This window comes from Monodelphis domestica, chromosome 2 (assembly GCF_027887165.1).
Source record: "Monodelphis domestica isolate mMonDom1 chromosome 2, mMonDom1.pri, whole genome shotgun sequence".
Classification (NCBI taxonomy): domain Eukaryota; kingdom Metazoa; phylum Chordata; class Mammalia; order Didelphimorphia; family Didelphidae; genus Monodelphis; species Monodelphis domestica.
The window spans coordinates 431,376,526-431,399,481 of record NC_077228.1 but is presented as its reverse complement, the minus strand read 5'-3'; the positions used below and the strand labels follow the sequence as shown (position 1 = coordinate 431,399,481).

The window sequence follows — 22,956 nt, the reverse complement described above, 5'->3', positions numbered from 1 at the left end:
AATTTATTTATTGCATATTCCTTTATTTCTAGATCGACTATCCATTTTGACTTTACCTTGGTATGTAGCATGAGGTATTAATCTATTATTACTTTCTGCCAAATTGTTTTCCACTTTTCCCAGCAGTTTTTGTCAAACTGAAGTGAGTTTTTCTTCCAAAAGTTTAGATCTTTGGATTTGTCAAACACTTGGTTATTGTGGTCATTTACTATTGTATATTGAGTGCCTAATCTATTCCATTGATCCACTACTCTGTTTCTTAGTCAGTACCAGATTGTTTTGATGGTTGCCATTTTTTTATACAGTTTGAGATCCATTATAGCTAAGCCACTTTCTTTCATATTTTTTATAAATTCCCTTAATATTCTTGACCTTTTGTTCTTACAGATGCATTTCATTATTATTTCTTCTAGCTCTATGAAATAATTTTTGTGGAATTTGGTATGACATTGAATAGGTCAATTAATTTAGGTAGAAATGTAATTTTTATAAAATTGACAGCCTATTCATGAGTAATGTTTTCCTATTGTTTAGATATGATTTTATTTATGACATGGGTTTTATAGTTATGATCCTATACCTTCCTGGATTTGTCTTGTTAGGTAGATTCCCAGGTATTTTATATTGTCTAAGACACTGCTATCCAACCAAAACATTTTTCCTTCAGAAGAACTTCCCAACCAATCACAATTATAATAGTCATATCTATTGTGCTTAATTTTTCTGAGATCTCAGGAACTGTGTTGTTTTTGTTTGTTTGTTGGGGTGGTTGTAGAGTGTTCATTTAATTAGTTTTATTTTGATTTTGGAGTCAAAGATCTTTTTTTTTTTTTGGAACAATTTCAAGGTTCATAGATATTCTAGGACTCTCAGGGTTCCTGAAAACAGATCCCCTTATAATAAGGATATATTGTATATTCTAGATGAATAATACTTTGAGGACATCTCCAACTGTGCTATCTACATTCAACTCTGCTAGAGCCAACCTCTTGACTCCTTCCCCAGCTGAAAATGGACTCTTTCCATCGAACCACCCTGGGCTTTGAGAGTCTAGTTTTGGTCTCATTTTATTTGGATTCAGGCTTATATCACACATATTGCTCCAATATCACTAGTCATACAACCACATGTATAATTCCAACCTCCCCTTTCCAGCACCCCTAGTCTTCCCACATTAGAATGTAAGCTTGTCAAAGGTAGAGAATGTCTTGTTTGCTTTCATTTATAGCCCTGGTGCTTTATAAAAAGATAGCACATAGTAAGCACTTGATGCTTTATATAGCTGACTAAGATATATATTTGAGCTTTATATTTTATGCACATGCTATAAAATATGTCAGTTACAGTGGCACAAATGGGTATGTTCTTTTAACTATTTTGGTTATGTCCATGTATAGTTTTGTTTCTGTTCCCTTTATGTGGTAAGGACCTTGAATATAGTATACACATTTCTAAACCTCTAACAATATCTAGTATAGGCATAAGAACATTCTTAAATTCTTATACGAGGACCCCCCTATAATGTGCTTCATGCCAAAACATGCTACGACATTGATAGGTCAATCAGGTAACATCAGTCTAACTTAGCCCCAGCTCCCAGCTGACCCTCTGGCTGAGGCCATTCCCCTCCTGGAGCACAAGCACATCACTCCCCTCAACTTGGTCCCTGCTGAGCTTTCAGCCTTCTGAAATATTGTTTCACCCAATGAAATTTTTGGTTATGGAACTCATTGACAATGGCAGGATTAGGAAGCAGTATATGTCCATAGTTCCGTACCCAAAAAGGAATTTCAGTAAACGTTGTTAGTCCAGCAACTGACCCTTCTCAATGAACAACTATATTCATTTTCTCTGACTTGTCTTCCCTGATATGTCCAGTCAGACGTGTTTTTTCTGTCCTTAATCACCACTTTGTTTTTTTCTTGACTGCATATTGCCTATTGTAATAAGAAAAGGAAGAGTGCAAAAGGACTGTGTGCAATGTGAACTTCCAATTGATTGACATGGACATGAGTCGGAGAGTCACATGGGAACCTGAGGCAAGATCTTGGCTCATATACTGGACTCTATTTGTGAGATTTGTTAGGGGAAACTTAATGTATTCAGCTTAGATAAGTTAGTTATTAGGAAAATTTTATAGAAATTGGGTTTGGGGATTAATTATAATAACTTTCCCTTACTCTTTTACCCTCCTTTCCTCTCAACTTTCCCAACAATAAACCTAAAATATTTATATGTTTCCTTCTTGTTCTTTCCCCTAACAAATCTCACAAATAGAGTCCAGGATATGAGCCGAGATCTTCAGAAGAAAATGTCCAAAGCAGGTCCGGTAGAGAAGTGGTTCTTTGGTCTTCTGTCCAGCTGCCAGCAGCCAGTCCAAGCAGGTTCTCTCTCACTCAAGCTGGTATCTCCCAAAGGTCAGAAACCTGACAGACAGATGGAAAACCTCCAATTTCTCCAAAGTCTTCTTCAGGAGAGAGTGTTTTTCAGTTAAAACCTTGGAATCTTCACCCAGATCTTGCCTCAGGCTCCCATGTGACTCTCCATCACATGTCCCTGTCAATCAATTGGAAGTTCACATTGCACTGTCCTTTTGCACTCTTCCTTCTCTTATTACACTATAAGTATTTTCAGTGAGAGATAGTGTGGATATTGCACATAAAGAACTAGCCTCTTAGCCAGGAAGATCTGAGTTCAAGAGCTACCTCTGACCTAACCTGGCTGTGTGGACCTGGGCACATTCCTTAATCTCTCAGTACCACAGGCAACTCTCAAACCATAAATTATACTGGCAGAATGGTCAGAATGCTGGATTCAGAGTTAAGAAGAACTGAATTTAAATCCTGCCTCAAACTCTTACTAGATGGGTGATCCTGAATAAATCACTTAATATCTGTCTCAGTATTCTCATCAATGAAATGGGAATAATAACATCTACCTTCAAGAGTAGTTGTGAGGATCAGATATGATATTTGTGAAGTGCTTTAAAACCTTAAAGGATTACATAAATAATAATTATTGATATGATGAGTATTATTGACTTTGATGCTTAGGTATCGAGCTTTGGGCAGATACCCTTTTATTGTGGCTAGCAAACTATCAACAAAGAGACATAAGCTTGGCACTTGCCTTGAGCTCATTGGTATCTGAGAGTTTGGCTTTGAGCTCGGTGTTTGATTCCCGGGCCACTTTTATCTCCTTTTGCAATCTCTCCACCATCTTCTGCAGTTTCCTGATGGTAAGGTTGGCCTCATCCTTCTCCACAGCCAAGGCTGTGCGAACCTGCCTCTCCTCTTCCAACTGGATTATTTTTTGCCGTAGAAGGTTCATGTGCAGCTCTCGGCTCTCCAGCCTTTCTTTCTGAGCCTTTAGCTGGTTTAAGGACAGAGAATTTTCTTTATAATGGAACACTCAGAAAATATAAGTGAATTACTGCTATCACATTGATCTTTGTATTTCAATAAGACTCATTTGTACCCACCAAAAAGGTTATTGGGCTTCTTTTCCCTGATTGCATTTTTTATTCATTTTTTCCAGGAATTAATTTCATGTGCTATGAAGCCCTAGACAAAAGAACCACAGAAAATGTGCAGAGGAGGTAGGCTTTCAACTCTGATTCTTCCTGGCATTAGGTGCATCATAATAAAAAATGTGAAATTGCATTTAAGACCACAAAAATGGATTCATCAAGGCTGGTCTATAACAAGACACAGAAAGACTAAATCCTCCACAAACCCAATGGCAGCCAACCCTCTGCTGATTAATCTCAATCACAAAGTGTTGGGTTTAGTTGGTTACAAAAATTAGAGTTATTATGCTTTCAAATTACTTTTTAATCATATTTTTCTTACTTGAAATGCCAGGGAAATTATTCTAAGAAGTCTTGGGTTTCATTTAATCAAAGAATCAATCCTAAGAGTTGAAAAGAGCCTGAGGAGTCATTTAATCCCACACCCACCAGGTAGGTGAATCCCTCGACAAAGCCTGATCACCTCCCCTCTCCTTGAAAAATGACAGAAGGTACACTCATTACCTTTAGAGGAGACAACCTATTCCATTTCCAAGCAGCTCTAAATATTGGGAAATTCTTTATTTTGAGTTAAAATCTGGCTCCCTCTAACTTCTGCCCAGCCTAGCTTTGCTCTGTGTGAAGTCAGAAAGATAACTATGTAAACCCTCTCCCACAAAGCAAGCCTTCAGATGTTTGATGAAGTTATCAAGCTCCCTCTAAATCCTTTCTTCTTTAAGATAAACATCCAGCATGATGTAATGGAACTAACAGTAAGTTGAGAGTCAGAAGACTCTCAATAAAATCGCAGTTCAGGTTCATATCTATATTACCTGGGAAAAGATTGAAACTCAACCAACTTGGCCCCAGAGGCAATGGGTGGGAAGAGCAAGGAGACATACTTGGCTTGCTATAAGGAAAAACTCAAGAATTAGAACTCTGCCTAAGAAGGAGGCTTTATACCAAAGCTGGCTGACCACTTCATTTTATAAACTGAAAATGCTTATTCAGTTATAGAACGGACTAGATGGCCACTAATATTCTTTTATTTATTTTTTAATCCTTACTATAAAATCTTACCTTCTTAGAACCAATGCTAAATTAATACTAAATATCGGTTCCAAGGCAGAAGAGTTGGGAAGACTAGGTGATTGGGATTAAGTGACTTTCCCAGGATCACACAAAAAGGAAGCATTGGAGGTCATATTTCAACTCACAACCTGCCATCTCCAGGCCTGGCTTTTTATCCACTGAGCCACCTTGTTGCTTCCTAATGTCCTTTCCAACACTAAGATTCTATGATACTTTCATTGCCTGAGAAGGAAAGTTATTAGAACAAGGGAAGAGTGGGGAAGACTTCATAGGGGAAGTAAAATATAAATTGGACTTTGAAAAATGAATAGATTCAACTAGTTAAGAATGATAGGAGGAAGGTAGCTAGGTGGCTCAGTGGATGGAGAGCCAGGCCTAGAGATGTTAGGTCCTGGGTTCAAATGTGACCTCAGATACTTTAGTTGCATGATTCTAGGCAAGTCACTTAACTCCCCATCGTCTAGCCCTTACTTCTGCCTTGGAACCAATACACAGTATTGATTCTAAGAGGGGATGCTGGTACCAGATGGCTAAGGGCACTGAACAATGTGTAAGATAGCCCAAACTTAAATTGTGGTCAATAGAAAGCCACTGAAGATTGGTCACTGAAGTGACCAGGATAAGATCTGTAATCTATACATAAAGAAGACAAGCAATGGGGGTAGTGAATGAGGAAACCCAGTAAAAAGCTATTGTCAAAATCCAAGTGGGTAGGGGGTAAAAAGATCCACACAAAGATTTTGGTCATGTAAATAAAAGGAGGAGAATAATTCTAGATATATTTTGTGAGGGAAACAAAGAGATCTCATGATTGATTAGATATAGGAAGTGAGGGATAGAGAAGAACCAAAAAAAAAAAATCCCAATTTTGAAGCAAGTGAATGACAGTGCCAATGACAGAAGATCAAGTTAAAAAAGGAGGACAGATAGTTCAAGAGGGAAAAAAGCTTCATTTTGGATATGTTTAATTTAGTATAGCAATGGGATAGATAGGTAAAGATGTCTGATCAAAGTTCATGTAGGGGGGTAGCTGGGTAGCTTGATGGATTGAGAGCCTGGCCTAGAGACAGGAGGTCCTAGGTTCAAATATGGCCTCAGACAGAACCAATACACAGTACTGATTCCAAGATGGAAGGTAAGAGTTAAAAAAAAAAAAAAGTTCATGTAGGTGATGTGGGTGACTAGGTGGCCAGATCTGGAGTCAGGAAAACCTAAATTCAAATTTGGCCTCAGATAACTTGCCAGCTGTATGACCCTGGGTAAGTCACTTAACCCTGTTTGCCTCAGTTTTCTCATCTGTAAAATGAGCTGGAAAAGGAAATGGCAAACCACCCCAGCATCTTTGCCAACAAATTCCCAAATGGAATAATGAAGAGCTGGAAATAACTAAAAAATGATTAAACAACAACAATAGAATTTAAGGGCCTGAAATCTTTAAAAGATCAAGATTAAGTATGAATATGAGTCATCTGTATAGATGTGGTAGTTGAAACCTTAAAAGTACATAAGTTTGGGGGCAACTAAGGATTCTTTGAGTTTGATAAGTGGGTTAACAATAAAACCTCAAAGGTTTTTCTCCTTTAGAGTCAAAAAACAGATACTTAATACCTCCTCCCCTATCTGGCTCTACAACTTGTTTTGTTCTGTCCTTTCCAGTTGAAGATCATTCTCCCTTGACAGAGAAGAAAGCAAAATAGCATTGGGTTCACTCCCTTTACCACTCTTCTGCCTTGGAACCAAAACATTGAACCAAGGATTGATTCTAAGATTCTAAGATACCTAAGAAGGTAAGAAATTAAAAAAAAAAAGTAGATAAGCTTGCCAAGAGAAATCAACCAATCAAAAAGTGTTTATTACTTGTCTACTATGTGCTCAGCATTGTACTTGGTGCTGGGAATAAAAGAACAAAGAATGAAGAGAGCCAAGGTCAGAATCCTGGGAAACAACTAACTCATGGTTTAGAGAAGAGGATGAAGACTCAACGAAGAAGACTGATTAAGAGAGGTAGGAGACATGAGAGAAGAACCAAGAGACTGTGGTTCATATAAATCCAAGAGGAGATGATGTAACGATGAGGAAGCATTTATTAAAGTCATATATTATCTATCAAGCACCAAGGACTGAACTAGGCGATGAGAATATTTAACCAGAAATTAAGTGGTCCTTGCTTTCAAGGAGCTAACAGCCTAAAAGGGGAGGCAAATATATACATACATATTTGTATGAGGATGTGTACATTGTGCATGTATAGACATATACATGCATTTTATGCACATGTATAGATACATGTATCTTATGACCATTTACAAGTATATACATGTGATACATGTGTGTACATATATACATACACACAAAAAATACATTTTAAATAAATACAAAATTCTATTGAGGAAGAGACACTAGTAACCAGAAGACCCCAATTAGGAGGCAATGCTTGAGTTAAGCCATAAAGGAAATTGGGATTTCTTTGCAGCGTAGTGCATTCCTGGCAAGCAGACAGCCTGTGGAAATGCAGAGGGATAGAAGATCAAGGGTTATAGATCAAAAACAGCAAGATCAGTTTGACTGGCCCATTGAAGGTATGAATGGGAAGTATAATCATCCTGGAAGTGTAGACTTGAGTGGTACTTATTGGATACATAGCTAACTTTTATATAGTGCTTACCACATGCTGAGCACTTTACAATTATCTCATAGGATCCTCACAACAACCTTGAAAGGTGATGCTATAATTATCTCCATTTTACAGATGAGGAAGCTGAAGGAGAGGTTAAGTGGCTTACCTAAGGTCGCCTAGCAACCAAGAGTCTAAATTCAAATTTGAACTCAGATCTTTCTGACCTGGAGCTCTATTCAATATTTCCCTTAGCTGTGAAGAGTCAAGGATAACCCTGAAGCTATGAATTTGATTCATGCTGGTGCCAACAACAAGGAATGGGGAAGTTTGAAAGATGGGTAGGTTTGAGGTAAAAAAAAAATGATGACTCTCAGTCATCACTATTTCCTTTCCTAAAAGCTTACGATTCACTTAATTAATAATTTATATCAGAATTTTGCTATGATCAACATAAAGTTCACTAGTCTGTGGTTTTGCACCATGAATCTTTTCCTTTCAAAAAATACTAATTTCCACTGTCTTGTCTTCTGGGACCTCTCCCATTTCCAATGATTTCTCAAAGATAAGGATTCTTTGAGTTTGATGAGTGGGTTAACAATAAAAGCCCAAAGGCTTTTCTCCTTTAGAGTCAATAAATAGGTATTTAATACCTCCTCACCTAGCTTTAACTCTACAACTTGTTTTGTTCTGACCTTTCTAGTTGAAGATCATTCTCCCTTGACAGAGAAGGAAGCAAAATAGCACTGGGTTAGTTCCTCTTTCTGTAATGTTGATCCCACCCAAGGGTCCTTTCTTCTTCCTCTTCTTAATCTAAAAATACCTTTAAAAGTCCTTTTTGTTTTCCTTAGCATTTTTTTCACCATCCTCAGCTCATTCTGACCTTTATCTTTCTTGACACTACACTTAAAGGTTTATGAGAACCCTACATATATAAATCTAGAAGCGGTTTCCAGAGGTATTTAATTGATTGGCTTACAACATCTATTAGACTGTGCTCTCTATCTCCCCCACCAAAAAAAAAAAAGTTATTAAAAACTATTCACCATTTGCAATTAAAATGAATGAAATTTGAATTTAATGAATTAATGATATTTTGGCTACTTCTAAAGAAAGTACAACATTAAGAAGAAAGAGTCTTTCCAGTTCCCCTTCAATGCTGTTGCTTTCTTTCTGAGATTATCTCTAATTGACCCAACACATAATTTGCATGTATATAGACAGATTTTTTTTCCTGGTTTCCCCTATTGTTTGCATGTCATATTCCCCAGAATGGAAGTTCCTTAAAAGCAGGGACTGTCTTGTCTTTCTTTGTTTCCCCAGCACACAGTAAATGCCAAATAATGAATGTATATGGACTTATTTAAGAAAAATATTCTACTTTCAGTTTTCAAACAATAATAGTATCATTACAGAGCACAGAGTTATGCTAAAAGTATATGTGACATTATATAATACATAATAACAAAGTATAACTATTCAGCTCAGTTCCATCCTATTTGATATCAATGTGCGGGGGACATTGACGTTCCAAGTTATCATAGAGTTATTGCAGTTGGAAATAGCCAAATTTCATAATTCCATACCTCCTGCATTTGTTTAAAAAAAAAAGTTGAAGGCATGAAAACTTCACCAAAATGTGAGTTTTTCTGTTTTTCTTACTTCTTGTAAGTACATCATGAAGATTAATATACTTTACTTTAAAGTTGCTAAATTAATAAACTTTACAATGAAGAGAAGTTCGTTGTAACTTACAATCTATGCCAGGAACTTTCCTCACAGGGTAAATTTAGTCTTAGCAAGAGTTGTTTAATATTTTACTAGATTGTAAAAAGGAGTAATTATCATTAGGACTATTAATCTTTCACTAACTAAACTTGCATGTATGACCTTTTTCATTTAGTATTCTGTTCTACAGCAAATCTAAATAGCAATGCAGATAACCTGTGTCCTTAAAATATGGGAATAATGAAACCTAAAATATCACATAGATTGTCATAAGGATCAAATGAGTTAATGTAAGTAAAATGCCTTATAAATCTTAAAGTGCTCTAAAAATTTTAGTTGTTATTATTGTTGTTATTACTGTCATTATGGTTAATGGTCCCCTTCTCCTTGATTGAGATCCAAGTAAAAAGGAATGGGTGTTAAGCATAGAGAAAAACTGAATATCTGGGTAGAACCTGGGAAGAATATGTAATTCAATTTTCCTCTCTTGTTAGCAGTGAATTGTTGTATAAAATATCCCTAAAGTTACAATGATAATGGTATAGAAGAGATGCTACTACGTAGTTTTCTGGTAAACTCATTTCCCTTTTTCTTTCCAAAAAATAGCTATATTTTCCTTCCTTTCTTCTTTTCATGTATGAATGAGAGGACATATTCTCTTCATTCTGTACTCACATAATCATCATCCTTCTAAATTTGAGATGATAAATTATATTTTAGAATTATTCTTAACTAAATCTAGCAATTCCACTAAATTTATACTCTAATGTTTCATCCTGGTACGGAAGCCACCCTGGCTTCTCAAAGGGAAAACAAGTTCTAGCAGACTCCACCAGGCTGGAAAGATTTACAGCACCAGCCCCTTAGTAGACTGTCTGCTGTCCGTGGATGAGCATCACTAATTGGGGAAAGGCTCATCATCAGCATATTAAGCAGCAGGTGATAAATTTTCTTTTTCCATGGCTACTTACGTAGATCATGTGATAACTATTACCCACTTCACTTCACCTAATGACTACTACCCACTTCTAAGTTTCCTGTGAGAACAAATGAAGGTGCCAAAAGGCATATAGAAAGCATTGCTAAGGATTATGAAGGCCTGGGTGAGACTACAAGTTCAGGATGGCACTCAGGAAGTCGTTGGGAACACAGGTGTTATTTTCATAATTGTTGCTGATAAAAGGCAAGAGTTTCAGAAGAGAAAGGCACATCTGAGAAATAACATCTGGTTAAGAAGATGGTATCTGAGAAACAGGTTTGGATTTCTGACCCAAGACTTAAAGTATAGGACCGAAGGGTTCTTGACCTACAGTGAAGTATGCCTAACAAACCATAAAGTATAAAAGATTGGTTTTACATCAAAATGTAAAGCTACATTTGATTGGATGAATGAAGAAGCATTTATTACACTCCCATCTGCCAGGCACTGTGCTAAACATTTCAGGTACAAATGCAAAAGTGAGACATTCCCTATTCTAGAAGCCTACATTCTAATGGGAAAAAAAAACAAAGCATTCAAGGGAATGGTGGTCAAGGAAGAGAGTTTTAAACTGGGAAGTCACAGGGATGGTGAATAGAATTACAATTACTTTACTTTCCCCATCAACAATGGTAATATTATATGATTACTTTTCCCAAACGAAGAAATGGTAGAAGAATAGGAGAAGCCTATCAATGTCAGTGGTGGAGGGGAAGATGGTAAGTTATCAAGTGTGGATGAGTAAATAAATGGATGGATGGATGGATGGGATAAAAACATTACATAAAGCTCAGCTAGATATAGGAGATTAGGTAATTTTGCACTCAACCACTACATCCAAATCTTGGTCACTCCTTCGGTTGGAGAAAAGGCAAATAAAGTCATATTAAAGCTTCAAGAGCCAGAATGCACCACTTTTACATAAATGTGAAGGGTTTCCAGTCAATCAATGAAGATTTATTTACACAGATGACACAATAGATTTCCAGACAACCTAGCAATAATTATTGACAAATGTGGAGTTAATGTTTTTTCTTACAACATCTGAGATTCCCCAATAATTTTTTTTTTCAACAAGATTGAGGCAAGCCACCTTCTTACCTTTCTCTGTAAGCTATGGGCCATGGTCTTGTTTTCAATAACTGCATTGCTCTCAAGACGGACCAGCTGCTCTGCACGAGCTAAAACTGCCTCGAGACGCATGTCAAAGCCAAGTTCAGCAGTCATTTCATCTAGCTTCATCTTCTCTGAAAGCTGATCCACAAATTTAAGATACTAAACCCAAAACAAAAAAAAATGATATAGAAAACAATAGTTAACAGGTGACTTTGTCAAGCTTTTCTCTTTCTCTCAAGCAAAGAACTAGCCATTAGCTACTTTTCAATGCTTGGACTAAGTAGAACACTTCAAAATTAATTTTTTCAATATAAGGAACCAACAGGAAGAAAATAATGAATATATATGTTTTAGTTTTAAAGCCTGAGACGCTATAGCATATAATTGTTTTCAGTTATTCTTTTGGTGATAATCAGAATGGACCAGTCACATAATAAGGATGGGAAACAACAAATGAACAGTCTGGAAGGCACGTGTGGTGTGTGTGTGTGTGTGTGTGTGTGTGTGTGTGTGTGTGTGTGTGTGTGTGTGTGTTATGTCAAAGACAGGGCCAGAGAGGAGAGAGAGAGAGAAAGAGAGAGAGAGAGAGAGAGAGAGAGAGAGAGAGAGAGAGAGAGAGAGAGAGAGAGAGAGAGAGAGAGAGAGAGAGAGAGAGAAGACATAGACTGAGATAGTTGGTAGACAGGACAGAATTAGAGTCAAGGAAGAGTTCTAGAATTTAAGCCTTACCATTAGCAGTGTGATCATGAACAACTTATTTAGTCTTTCATTGTCCTAAGGCAATTCTAAACTCTTAAGACTATGGGTTACTGAGCAGTAGCCAATCTGCATCAATTGCATTAACAATAATTATGCCAAAACATGGAAAGAACAACAACAATACAATTGAAATCAAGTTAATGAAATTATAATGACTAAGTGCATCCCCAAAGAAAGGATATGAAGAGCCTCCTCTTCTCCTCTTTGCAGAAGTAGGACTAGGGTTATGAAACACTATGGGTAAATGTCAGACTTTTTCAATGTGTTGGTTAATTTTGCTGAATTTGTTCTTATTTTTTTCTCTTTTATTCTTTGTTATAGGAAGGACTCTCTGAAAATGGTAGGAAGGAAGGATAAATTGGGAAATATGGGTGATGTTGAAAAAGATATCAATGTTTTGATGACTACACATATAAAGTCTATCAAATTACTTGCCATTTTGGTGGGGAGGGGGAAGGGAGAGAATTTTGAACTTAAAAAAATGTTTAATGTTAAAAATTACTTTCATGTGTAACTGGAAAAAATCTTAAATAGAAAGGATATCAATAAAATATTATCAATAATAGGCAGCATTGAATAAGAGAAGGAGAAATAGATCTGCTAATTAAAGAAAAAAGAAACTAAGGCCCTAGAGTGACTTGCCCAGGGTCCCAAATAGTAAGCAGCAGAGCTAGCAACTGAACTCTAGCACTAAAATTCCAAAAACAACATTATTTCTACTGTGCCATAGTGTTTCATTATATAGTCAACATTTTAAAAAAATAGTTCAATGACAGTATCTCTATTCAGATATGTAATCTACATGCAACCTGGGGAACCTCCTAAATACCCAGAGAAAGTAAGCTGCTTTCTTCAATGCTAAGGAATAAAGCACAATTCTAGAAAATTCTAACCATTTACCATTTGGGGAGGAAAAGAAAATTAAGTTTAAAATTTAATTTTAAATGCTTACTTAGCTATTAGAGATAGGAGAAGGATTCAAGTAGATGTGTTAAACACTAAAATAATATACAACTTTTCATATGCAATTCAATACTCATTAGAGTATAGGTTTCATAGGTAGCATAGAATCATAGATCTAGAACTAGGAGGAAATTTAGAAGTTATCTAGTCCAACTTCCTCATTTTATTGATAAGGAAACAGAGACCCAGAGACATAAAAGTAACTGAATCTGGATTTGAATTCAAGTTTATAATTCCATTTCACTGCTCCTTCTACTGCATATTATTTGAGAATACCTATAATTTCTGAGAACCACTGTGATATAACATCGACTACAATCTTTTTACTTGCTCTGTTGTTACAATGCACATTCTAAAAAGTTAAAATCATCCAACTGAAACTTATTCCTTTGTACCCTTTTTTTTTTACTTTATCCTGTTAATAGTAAATAGTATAAATCTAAAACCAAGAGCTAATATTATATGTAATGGGAATAAACAAGTGAAATTTCCAATAAAATCAAGGGTAAATTAAGTATGTCTGTTGTTACTACTACTATTTAATATAGTGCTATAAATTCAATTATGTATCTATGTATGTATATATAATGTCATATATACACATTTTATTGCTACATATGAAAACATGTAGCAATAGTACTATCAAAAATTAAAGGAATAATCATAGAAAAAAGCAAAAATAAAATTATTATTTTCTGCAAATGATAGGTATACTTAGAGAACCATAAAGGGTCAACTAAAAAAACTAATTAAAATAGCCTACAACTTTAGCAAAGATGGAGGATAAATCTACCTAAACCAATTTATTCTGTTAAGCTCTGAGCCCATTTCTCTCCTACAAGTTCAGGATGACATATACAACATATCTCCTCTGTGTTATTCACTTATCTTCAGACATACCTCATTCTTCATAACTCCATTCAGCTTTTTCTTGGCAAAGATACTGAAGTGGTTTGCAGCTCATTTTACAGAGAAGGAAACGGAAACAAATGGGGTCAAATGAATTGCCCAGGGTGACATAGCTAGTATCTAAAGCTCGATTTGAACTCAGGACAATGAGTCTTCTTGACCCTAGGCCTGCCACTTTTTCCACTGTGCCACCTAGCTGCCTATCTCCTCAGATGCTGAATGGAAATATTCTATAGTAGTAGTTAAATACATGCCATTCTGAGAGTATGTGATTAAAACCATAGAGTGATACTATTTTTCTTTGAGTCTGAAGGGAAAAGAGATGAAAAAAGAAGAGGAAGAGAGGGGAATAAGACTTTGCTAGAAGGAAAGCCTCGGAGTGGTTATGGAGAAAATGAAAGAAAGCTATAAAATGGGTTGCTATCTTGTTTCTGCCGGCCTCAGTAGTGTCTGCTTTGCTGTCAGAAGTCCAGAGAAACATGATGAAGTGATTCTGTACCTAGTAGCTGTCTGAGTAACTTTACTGAATGTGCAGGAACTCAGAAATCATTATTTGCACTAAGTGTTCAATATGCAATACTAATGCAAGCTTCAAAAGTGAAAAGTGGCAAGATGAGCAATCTGCTTTACATTTTTTCCTTCCAAAACATCACTGTTAAGGACAACCTAGTATGGTCAAAAGAGTTGGAACCAAAGGGCCTGAATTCAAATCTCACTTGTACAATTTATAACCTAAGTGACCTTGGGCAAATCACCTCCCAACATAGCCTCTCAATTTCTCCATTTGTAAAATGATGGGATTAGCTCAACTCCAAAACTATGGTCAAATCTGAAAGTCTGGCGGAATCTTGAAAAGTAACAGATAAAGCTGTCAGGGGCAGAGTTTCTTCTCTTGGGTACAAAAGGGAACATAATTCTATACACCTATTCCCTCCTTCCTACACTGCCTACACACATACACACACACATACACACGTTCACAATTCCATTGTCTAGCTGAATTTTCCCTTCCCCTAACCCAGCAATCTGAAAGAAAATCCAGCAGTATTATTTCCTTTTCATTTAATTCAACAATAACAAATCCACTTTATGATAATTTGCTTGACCATTTGTGAAATAGCCACTTGGAGGGAATTTTCATATTTTTACTGGATTAGTTTCAAGTTAGTCCTTTGTGTTTGGGAGCAATTTTTTTTTTCTCACTCCATTTTTTATTAGAGGTAAAGATCCAACTTTATTATCCAAGGAGTCCCAGAAACCTAGAATTGCCCCCCACCCTTCTCCCACCATGCCACTTGCTGCTTGAGATTTTTCAGGCAAATTAGGATTTAGGACTCAATCTCTAAGTACAGTAGAAGTTGGATATTTTTTAAAAACGTTTTATAACAGAAATTTCCATTAAGTGAAAAAACCCCTAAGTTATTACTTTTTGTTTCTCAAGGCTCAAACTGTCTAGTAGAACATCTCCAGACACCAATTCCCCCTCTAGGTGTGTCAATTGACCCTGAAGATTCTCGAAATGCTTTTCTGCTTTCTGGGCCCTTTGCAGAGCTTTCTGGTGAAGTCCTGTCTCATTCTCCAATTGTTCAGTCAGTTTAGCTATTTGAGCTTCAAGCTGGGAAACCATCTGGAAAGAAACAGAATAGAGCTGAGCTTCATTTGAAATGCAAGGAAGTGTTTTTAAAAAATAACTGAGTGCTCAACAGCTCCAGAAAAACTATTTATATTATCACCTTACGGATTCAAATCACTTGATTTCTTCAGATGAAAAAAAAAATGCCATGCAAATCTAAAATAGAACACCAATCATATTTACTTGTGGTGCAAAGACAAACTCTATTTTTACTATCTAACAAAATTGATTTACATTATCTCATATAATTTGACATTCTGCCTGAGATGCTGAGTTGGTTAAGTGACTTGACCAGAGTCACACAGTCAGTCATTGAATCAAGCCAACATAGTAGCTCCAACCTATAATACCTTCACCTAAGGAAGTCAGAAGCTGATGCATCATTTGAGCTTGGGATTTCTGAGCCATAGGAGCTAAAACAGATCAATTGAGTGTCTATAATACTCTGGTACCAACAAGACAAGTGTTGTCAGTATGGAGATAGCCCTGGGTTCTCAAAGAATCATAAGATGTAGAACTCTGTGTTATCTTCTTTTTTTTTTTAAACCCTTACCTTCTGTCTTGGAGTCAATACTTGGCTCCAAGGCAGAAGAGCAGTAAGGGCTAGGCAATGGGGGTTAAGTGACTTGTCCAGGGTCACACAGCTGGGAAGTGTCTGAGGCCAGATTTGAACCTAGGACCTCCCGTCTCTAGGCCTGGCTCTCAATTCACTGAGCTACCCAGCTGTCCCCTTCTGTGATATCTTAAGGAACAAGAAAGAATGTGATATGATGGAAAGCTCACTGACTGTAGTCAAAGGATCTGAATTCAAATCCTTCCTTTGTTTTTTTACTTCATGTTAGACTTTGTACAAGTTACCAAATCTCTCTGAGCCTATGTTTCCTCATCTAGGAAAAATGAGAGGCTTAAACTGTATGGCCTGTAATGACTCTTCCAGACTTCAAGTTGTGATCCAATATAACCCCTTTGTTTTATAAATGAGGAAACAGAGGCATAGAGAATTCAATTAAATGGCTTCACCAAGGTCACAGAATTTACACTCAGGCCCTCTAATTCCACAAGCTATGCCAGAAGAGCTCAAGCTCTGGTGGGTCCTATTATTTTTCTTCCCTACCTAAAGGAAATGTTTCAAATATAGACCATCCTAGTTCATCAACTTAGAGAAGCTTATCCCTAGAGGACTGCCTGAAAAAAAAAGGAAATAAGCACTTATGAAATGTCTATTATGTGCTAAGTGCTTTACAAATATTCCATTTGATCCTCCAAACAACACTGGGAGGTTGGTGCTATTATTATCCTCCTTTACAGTTGAGAACACTACAATAGACAGAGGTTGAGCGCTTCGCCCAGAGCCTCGCAGCTTGGAACTCTCAGGTCCTCCTGAGTCCAGACCCAGCATCCTATCCACCGAGCCATCAACTATGTCTAGGTGATGACCTCGTTTTGAGACAGCAACTCAGTGCACTATTGGCCATGGTGCTGGAGGGTTATACTCCACCATCAGTGGAGGTTGTCCACAGAAAGATGAAATCCTGTGCCGCTAACGTGCTGAAGCATTTGCAGATGTCCTTCCCATAAATGCAGTGAAGCTCATTGCAGAAGATCACGCTTCACTTGTTTTTGTCAGAAAGAGCAATGGGCAAACCCAGGTTCACCTCCAAGCCACAATGAGGCTTCTAAGAAGGACTTTGTCAAAGACCATAACATAAGGCAAATCCACTTGTGTTCATCCTCTCTCTCTTGCTGACCCTGTAGCCCCCCCAAAAAAAATTCACACTTCAATATTTGGGATTCCGAATACCCGAGTGAACACACTGAGGGCAGGAGATAGAAGTTCTGCAGTAGAACACAGAAAAGAAGATGAGATTAGCTCCCACTCAGTGAGCCCTGCCTCCTGAGGTTTATAAAAAGGAAACCAGGTTTTAAGGCCAACTTAATGGTCTCTCTGTGGTCTTGTTAAAGAGTTTCATTAAAGATAATTAGGTTTCCCCAAAGATAAATGATCTACTTCCTCTCTTATTCATGTATGTTCATCAAAAGCTTCTTGGGCATCCTAGAATTTCTAGTAAGAACATTGGCTCTCCTAGCAATAATTCTTAAACAATTTTTATTTGATTTAAAGCTTACTAATTTAGTTTGCTCTAAAAGTAGAGCATCATTTGATGCTTATCTTTTTCTCTATATGCTTTGTCTGCTCAGAAGCAGAAAGTTCTCCAAGGAACTATATCTTACATTTCCCTGTATCTCTGCACAGTGCCTTAAATTGCACTATAGATTTATACAGGCATTCAGTAAATATTCATTGAATAAATGAAAAATTATCATCTTTTTTTGCACATTAGAAACAAAATCGTTCATTTTTCTCATCCATATTGATTTTTTTGAAACCCTTACCTTCCATCTTGGAATTAATACTGTGTATTAGTTCCAAGGCAGAAGAGTAGTAAGGACTAGGCAGTGGGGGTTAAGTGACTTCCCCAGGATCACACTATTAGAAAGTGTTCAAGGCCACATTTGAACCCAGGACCTCCTGCCTCTCGGTCTGGCTCTCAATCCACTGAGCAACCCAGCTGCCCCAGTCTATATTGATTTGATTCAAAGATAGGTCTGGAAAAGGAATCCAGCACTCCTCCGGGGACCATACTATTATCTAAGTAATGCACAACCTTTAAATATTAAGGAAATAAAATGTAAGGAATAAAATAGCAAATGCCAAGAGGCATTTCCAATGTGCCCTCAGTAATTACACATGACATAGCATAGGGAACAGCAAGCTAATGTTGATGCCAATAAGACCTAAGTCTAATTCTTAACCTCTGACACATACTTGTATGACCCTGGGCATATCATTTAACTTCTCAATGCTCTAGGTATATTTGAGCCTTTAAGTTGTAAAGAAGATACCATTGCCAATTAACTGGTTAAAAAGTTTCCCTATGGGGAAATTCTACAGAACAATAGTATCAAATTCAAATAGAAACATGGCCACTAAACTATGAATAAGCATCCTTGCCAGCCTCCTCTTAACTTGGAAAACCATATTTTAACATTATCTTTGTTCTATCATATTTTTACTTATTTTGTTAAATATTTCCCAATTACACTACAGTCTGGTTCAGGCTACATACACTCAAGGAGTATACAACCTGTGGACCACATGACTGACACATTTGCTATTGTTATAAGGAAAAGTTAAGTTAAGCAGGAAAGTGTGTAAGTTTGCAAAGGGGAGTGGCATGAGACCAGCAGGAAAGATTCTGGAACTTTGCAGGAAGGGTTAGACTGGACTGAGGGGGTTAGCAGTCTCCCTCAAGATATCTGGAGAGTGTGGCTGCTTTTCCTTAGTGGCTGATCCTATCCTAGTTCCTGTCCTGCTTGCTGTCTTGTGTGCTATATTTCATCAGAGCAAAACCTGGTGATCCTGACCAACTGTCTGCAGTGATTGGGAGACCAGGTCTGGGTCCTTTTTGGATCCAGGACCTTCCCTGGGCCCTATCAGGCTTACACAGACCAGTACCTTAATACCCTCTCAGATTGGTTTTAGTTGTAGCTTATCAAGAACAGACACTGGGATTTTTAAGCAATGAGGAGGATTAGTGTAGAACAACCACTCTGAAGAATCTCTGTGAGGACACATTAGATCTTTGGGGTATTAGTTAGAAAATTAGCTTTAGGGCTATCCCATAACCTATTCTCTTTAATTAAACCTACTTTCCCATTTTATTGAGTGGGCTTGTGTGATCTCAGACCAGGTTCTGTCCTGGTCACAGCATCTGTTACAACCCACAGTCAACCTACTGACACTAGCCCAATTCAATCCATCCCCAAACCCTCTCCCTTTTACATGAAGAACAATGAAGTCATGGGTCGAGGCCCTATCCCTATCTCTAAATATTTTCCTGTGTGATTGCTAGTTAGCCAGGCTATTACAGCCTGGAGATTATTTCTTTAGGAACTGAAAAGAAGACCAAAGAACTTATAATGTAGCCAGCTTGAATTGGATGGAGAGAGAAAGTTGTTAAATTTTCAGTGTGAGCATTTATACCTCAGTGGCAAACACTACACATGAGGGCTTGATTTATTGTTTTGTTGATTGTCAAGAATAGGGGGCAGCTGGGTAGCTCAGAGGATAGAGACAGGAGGTCCTAGGTTCAAATCTGGCCTCAGACACTTCCCAGCTATGTGACCCTGGGCAAGTCACTTGACCCCTATTGTCTAGCCCTTACCATTCTTCTGCCTTGGAACCAATACACTTGATTCCAAGACAGAAGATAAGGATTAAAAAAAAAAAGAATTAAAAAGTGATGGGGCAGTTAGGTAGCACAATGGATAGAGAACCAGTCCTGGAGTTGGGAGAACATGAGTTCAAATTTGGCCTCAGATCCTTCCTAGCTGTGTGACCCTGGGCAAGTCACAATTTTCAATAGCCTAATCCTTGATGAACTTTTGTCTTAGAACTTATATTAAAATAGAAGGTAACAGCTTAAAAAATAAAATAAAAAGTGATAAAAATGCTAATAATGCGGATAAAGATGAAACATAAATGTGTGTCATGTATGAATTTTAGTTGTTAAATGTTTATTTGCACTTACCTATTATTACTATGAAATAAATATCTAATCTATATCTCTAGCCCTGACCTCTATCCCACATGATAGACTTATAATTGATCCTTGTTACTCACCAATTCCATATTTGCAAATTGGCCTACTCACTTGCATTTATTGGTAACCCCAAAATTAATACTCAAGGCACTTTTGTAATCATTCAGGGACATGAACAGAGGGACAAAAAAATTTGACGGCATTTATGTTCCCGGCTGAGGTTGAGTAAGATGCTGCTTTTAACTATTTTCATTGTTACAAGTGAGGGGTCAAAGGAGGAATGGGCAGAGATATGTTGGGAAATCACTATGGTGTAGAAATAAAAAGAATCAATAAAACTTTTTTTAAAGGAAGAAATGAGGGCTAGGATTCAGACCACACATTCAGCATTAGATAGAAAAGAATAAAGTAACTTCAAGAAAACAATTCCATTAAAACACCGTCCAGAACAGTTTTATAGATTTGTTTTTAACATCAGAGATGACAGAGAAATCATTATCTGTGGCTTCTCAATAGTATAAACCATTTTCAGCCTGGTTGATTGGCCATAAAAAAAAAAAACAACCAGAAGGGAGAGAAATATTTTCTCTAAACAATCTAGACTCATTTCTGAAGATGTTGCATCTTAATGCCTTCTCTCTCATTGTACAAGAAATCAGAATTTCATAAACACCTGCTACAGGTGTCCTGAACTTTCAAGGTTAAACAATATCTAGGGCCCAATTCAAATTCATGGTAATCTAGCAGTGACTATTATGAGAAAATAACCCTGAAAAAAAAAGAAAGAAAATTTGCTGTGAGCTGAAAGATAATGAATATGCAGAAATAATTTACAAGAAAAGTGTGTCTCTCCTAGGTTCTACTGGGAATGCTAAAGGTAGGAGAGTAAAAGAGATGACTTGCATGCTGCAAAGGATAAATAGAAAGCAATGTTCTGCCAATTGAAGCACACCTAAGTTGACTTCACCAAGTCAAGTATGACTGCCTTTGGCTTTCAAACTGGTATTTCTCAACTATTTACAGTATGTTTTGCTACATCAGCTAGAAGTCAGCACATTATCTCTTCCACAAACAAATTTATCAAGTTGTAAAAAAAAATGTACAAATTCTCCAAAAGTATATTTTTTTAATTTTTTTTTAAGTCAAGTGACTTGCCCAGGTCACACAGCTGGAAAGTGTCTGAGGCCAGTTTTGAACCTAGGACCTTCTATCTCTAGGCCTGGCTCTCAATCCACTGAGCTTCCAAGCTGCCCTCTCTAGAAGTATATTTAAAAGAATATGGGAGACCTATTTTCTTCCAGTGTTCCCTGAGCATAAGTCACGCAAGAGAACCTCAACCATATGCTTGATTTTGGTTTTGAAAAAGGAAAAGGAGCTATTGAAAAAGATTACTGGGTAGGAAAGTCAGACAAAGGAACCAAGAAAAGACTGAGTCATTCTCATTTTTATGGAGGTAGAGAGGGCGGAACTAGCTTAACCAATTTACAGCGTTTTGCTTTAGAAAATAAACAAATATATCATGCTGACAATTTTATGTTGTTTCACATGCTGGAATTAAAACAGTTTGTAGCAAAGCATTTTAGAGGGAAAACAGTAACATGGATGCAGCAACAAGCCATTAGCTATTGAAGGCCATCTACTACCACTTACGGAAAAAACTTAAATCGTTTTTCAGAATAAAGATACATTTTTAAAAGAAAGGCTATGTTATTAGCATAAGCCTTTCTTAGAATAACTTCTTTTATTCACTAAGCAATCATATTAAATTATTCCATAAGCAAATTACCAAAATGCATACAGAGGTAAGCTCAGTGATGACGTCACATTTTTAAATGGAAAGTAATGACCCTGGCCTCTTTCTTGGTCCTTGCACAACATACTCCATCTCCCTACTCCATGCTTTTCCTTTGGCTGTTCACCATTCCTGAAATGTTCTCCCTCCTCATCTCTACCTCCTGATAAAGTCTACTCCATCTTTCTACTCACTATCCTTTTAACTTTAGAAATTCAAACATTCCCGATTAGCCACTATTCCCCTATATAGTTGTCTCCTTCCATTAAAAGGTAAGATCCTTCAGGACATGGACTATCTTCAATTTGTAGTTTTCTCCTCAGTGCTTAGCACAGAGCTTGAGACATAGTAAATTCATAATAAATGCTTCCTCATTCATCATCCATTCACATGAGAGAAACAGATTACTTGGCTTATACTTCACAAAGAAATCACAAGCAGAGGAAAAACCTATATGGTCAAAAATACTTATAACAGCACTTTTTTGCTTTAGAAAAAAACTGGAAACAAAGTTAATGAACATCAATTAGGGAATGGGTAGGCACATTGTATAGTATGTGAATGTAATAGGATATTATTTTACTATTTTAAAATGAAGATGAATGTAATAGATTCAGAGAAAAATGGGAATACTTGTATAAACTAATAACAGAATGAAGTGAAAAGATTTTTTATATTTTTATATAATTATAATATTGTCATTTCAAATTACAATATTGTAATAACAAATAATTACAATATTATAAAAGCAAACAACTTTGAAAGATTTAAGATCTCTGATCAATGCAATGAACAATCAGAACTCCAGAATACTAATGATAAAGTATTCTTACAATTTCTTGTAAAGAGATAATAGGTACAGAATGAAACTCACTTTTCATTCATGACCAATGTATGAATTTGTTCTGCATGATTTTATGTTCATTTATTATATGGGATGGGCCTTTGGGTTTTCTGGTGAGGGTAAAGGCTATAAGTGAGAGGGAGTGGAACAATAATGTCAAAAAAAAGGGGGGGAAGCATCAATTAAACATTTTTAAAACCCATAGAAAAGAGCAAAAAGAAGTATAGAAGGAGACTCAGACAAGCAAAACAATGTGGATAGTATGCTAAATTTAATATATACTTTTTAAAAAGTAAGCTATGTGTATTAAAATTTCATGGTTTCATATATAGTCCTTCTTTCCATTTATATGGAAATCTGATGTTCTATGTTTGTCCTGTTTAAAAATACTTTTTTAAAAGAGGCACAAGAAAGA

The 22,956-nt window shown here is 36.7% G+C and overlaps 1 protein-coding gene across 4 annotated transcripts in view; it reads right to left on the bottom strand.

Moving 5' to 3' along the window:
• The window catches only part of CCDC170 (coiled-coil domain containing 170), a 171,754-nt gene that overhangs the window by 37,958 nt on the left and 110,840 nt on the right, over positions 1 to 22,956 (bottom strand). For 2 of the 4 annotated variants that reach the window (XM_056818942.1, XM_007484753.3), the window contains exons 7-9: positions 15,095 to 15,295; positions 11,023 to 11,196; positions 3,130 to 3,372 (exon numbers count right to left, since the gene is read on the bottom strand). In XM_056818942.1, coding sequence (XP_056674920.1) covers positions 3,130 to 3,372; positions 11,023 to 11,196; positions 15,095 to 15,295 — 618 coding nt within the window. The remainder of the gene's footprint in view (positions 1 to 3,129; positions 3,373 to 11,022; positions 11,197 to 15,094; positions 15,296 to 22,956) is intronic. The other 2 variants (XM_056818943.1, XM_007484754.3) reach the window with 1 other exon arrangement.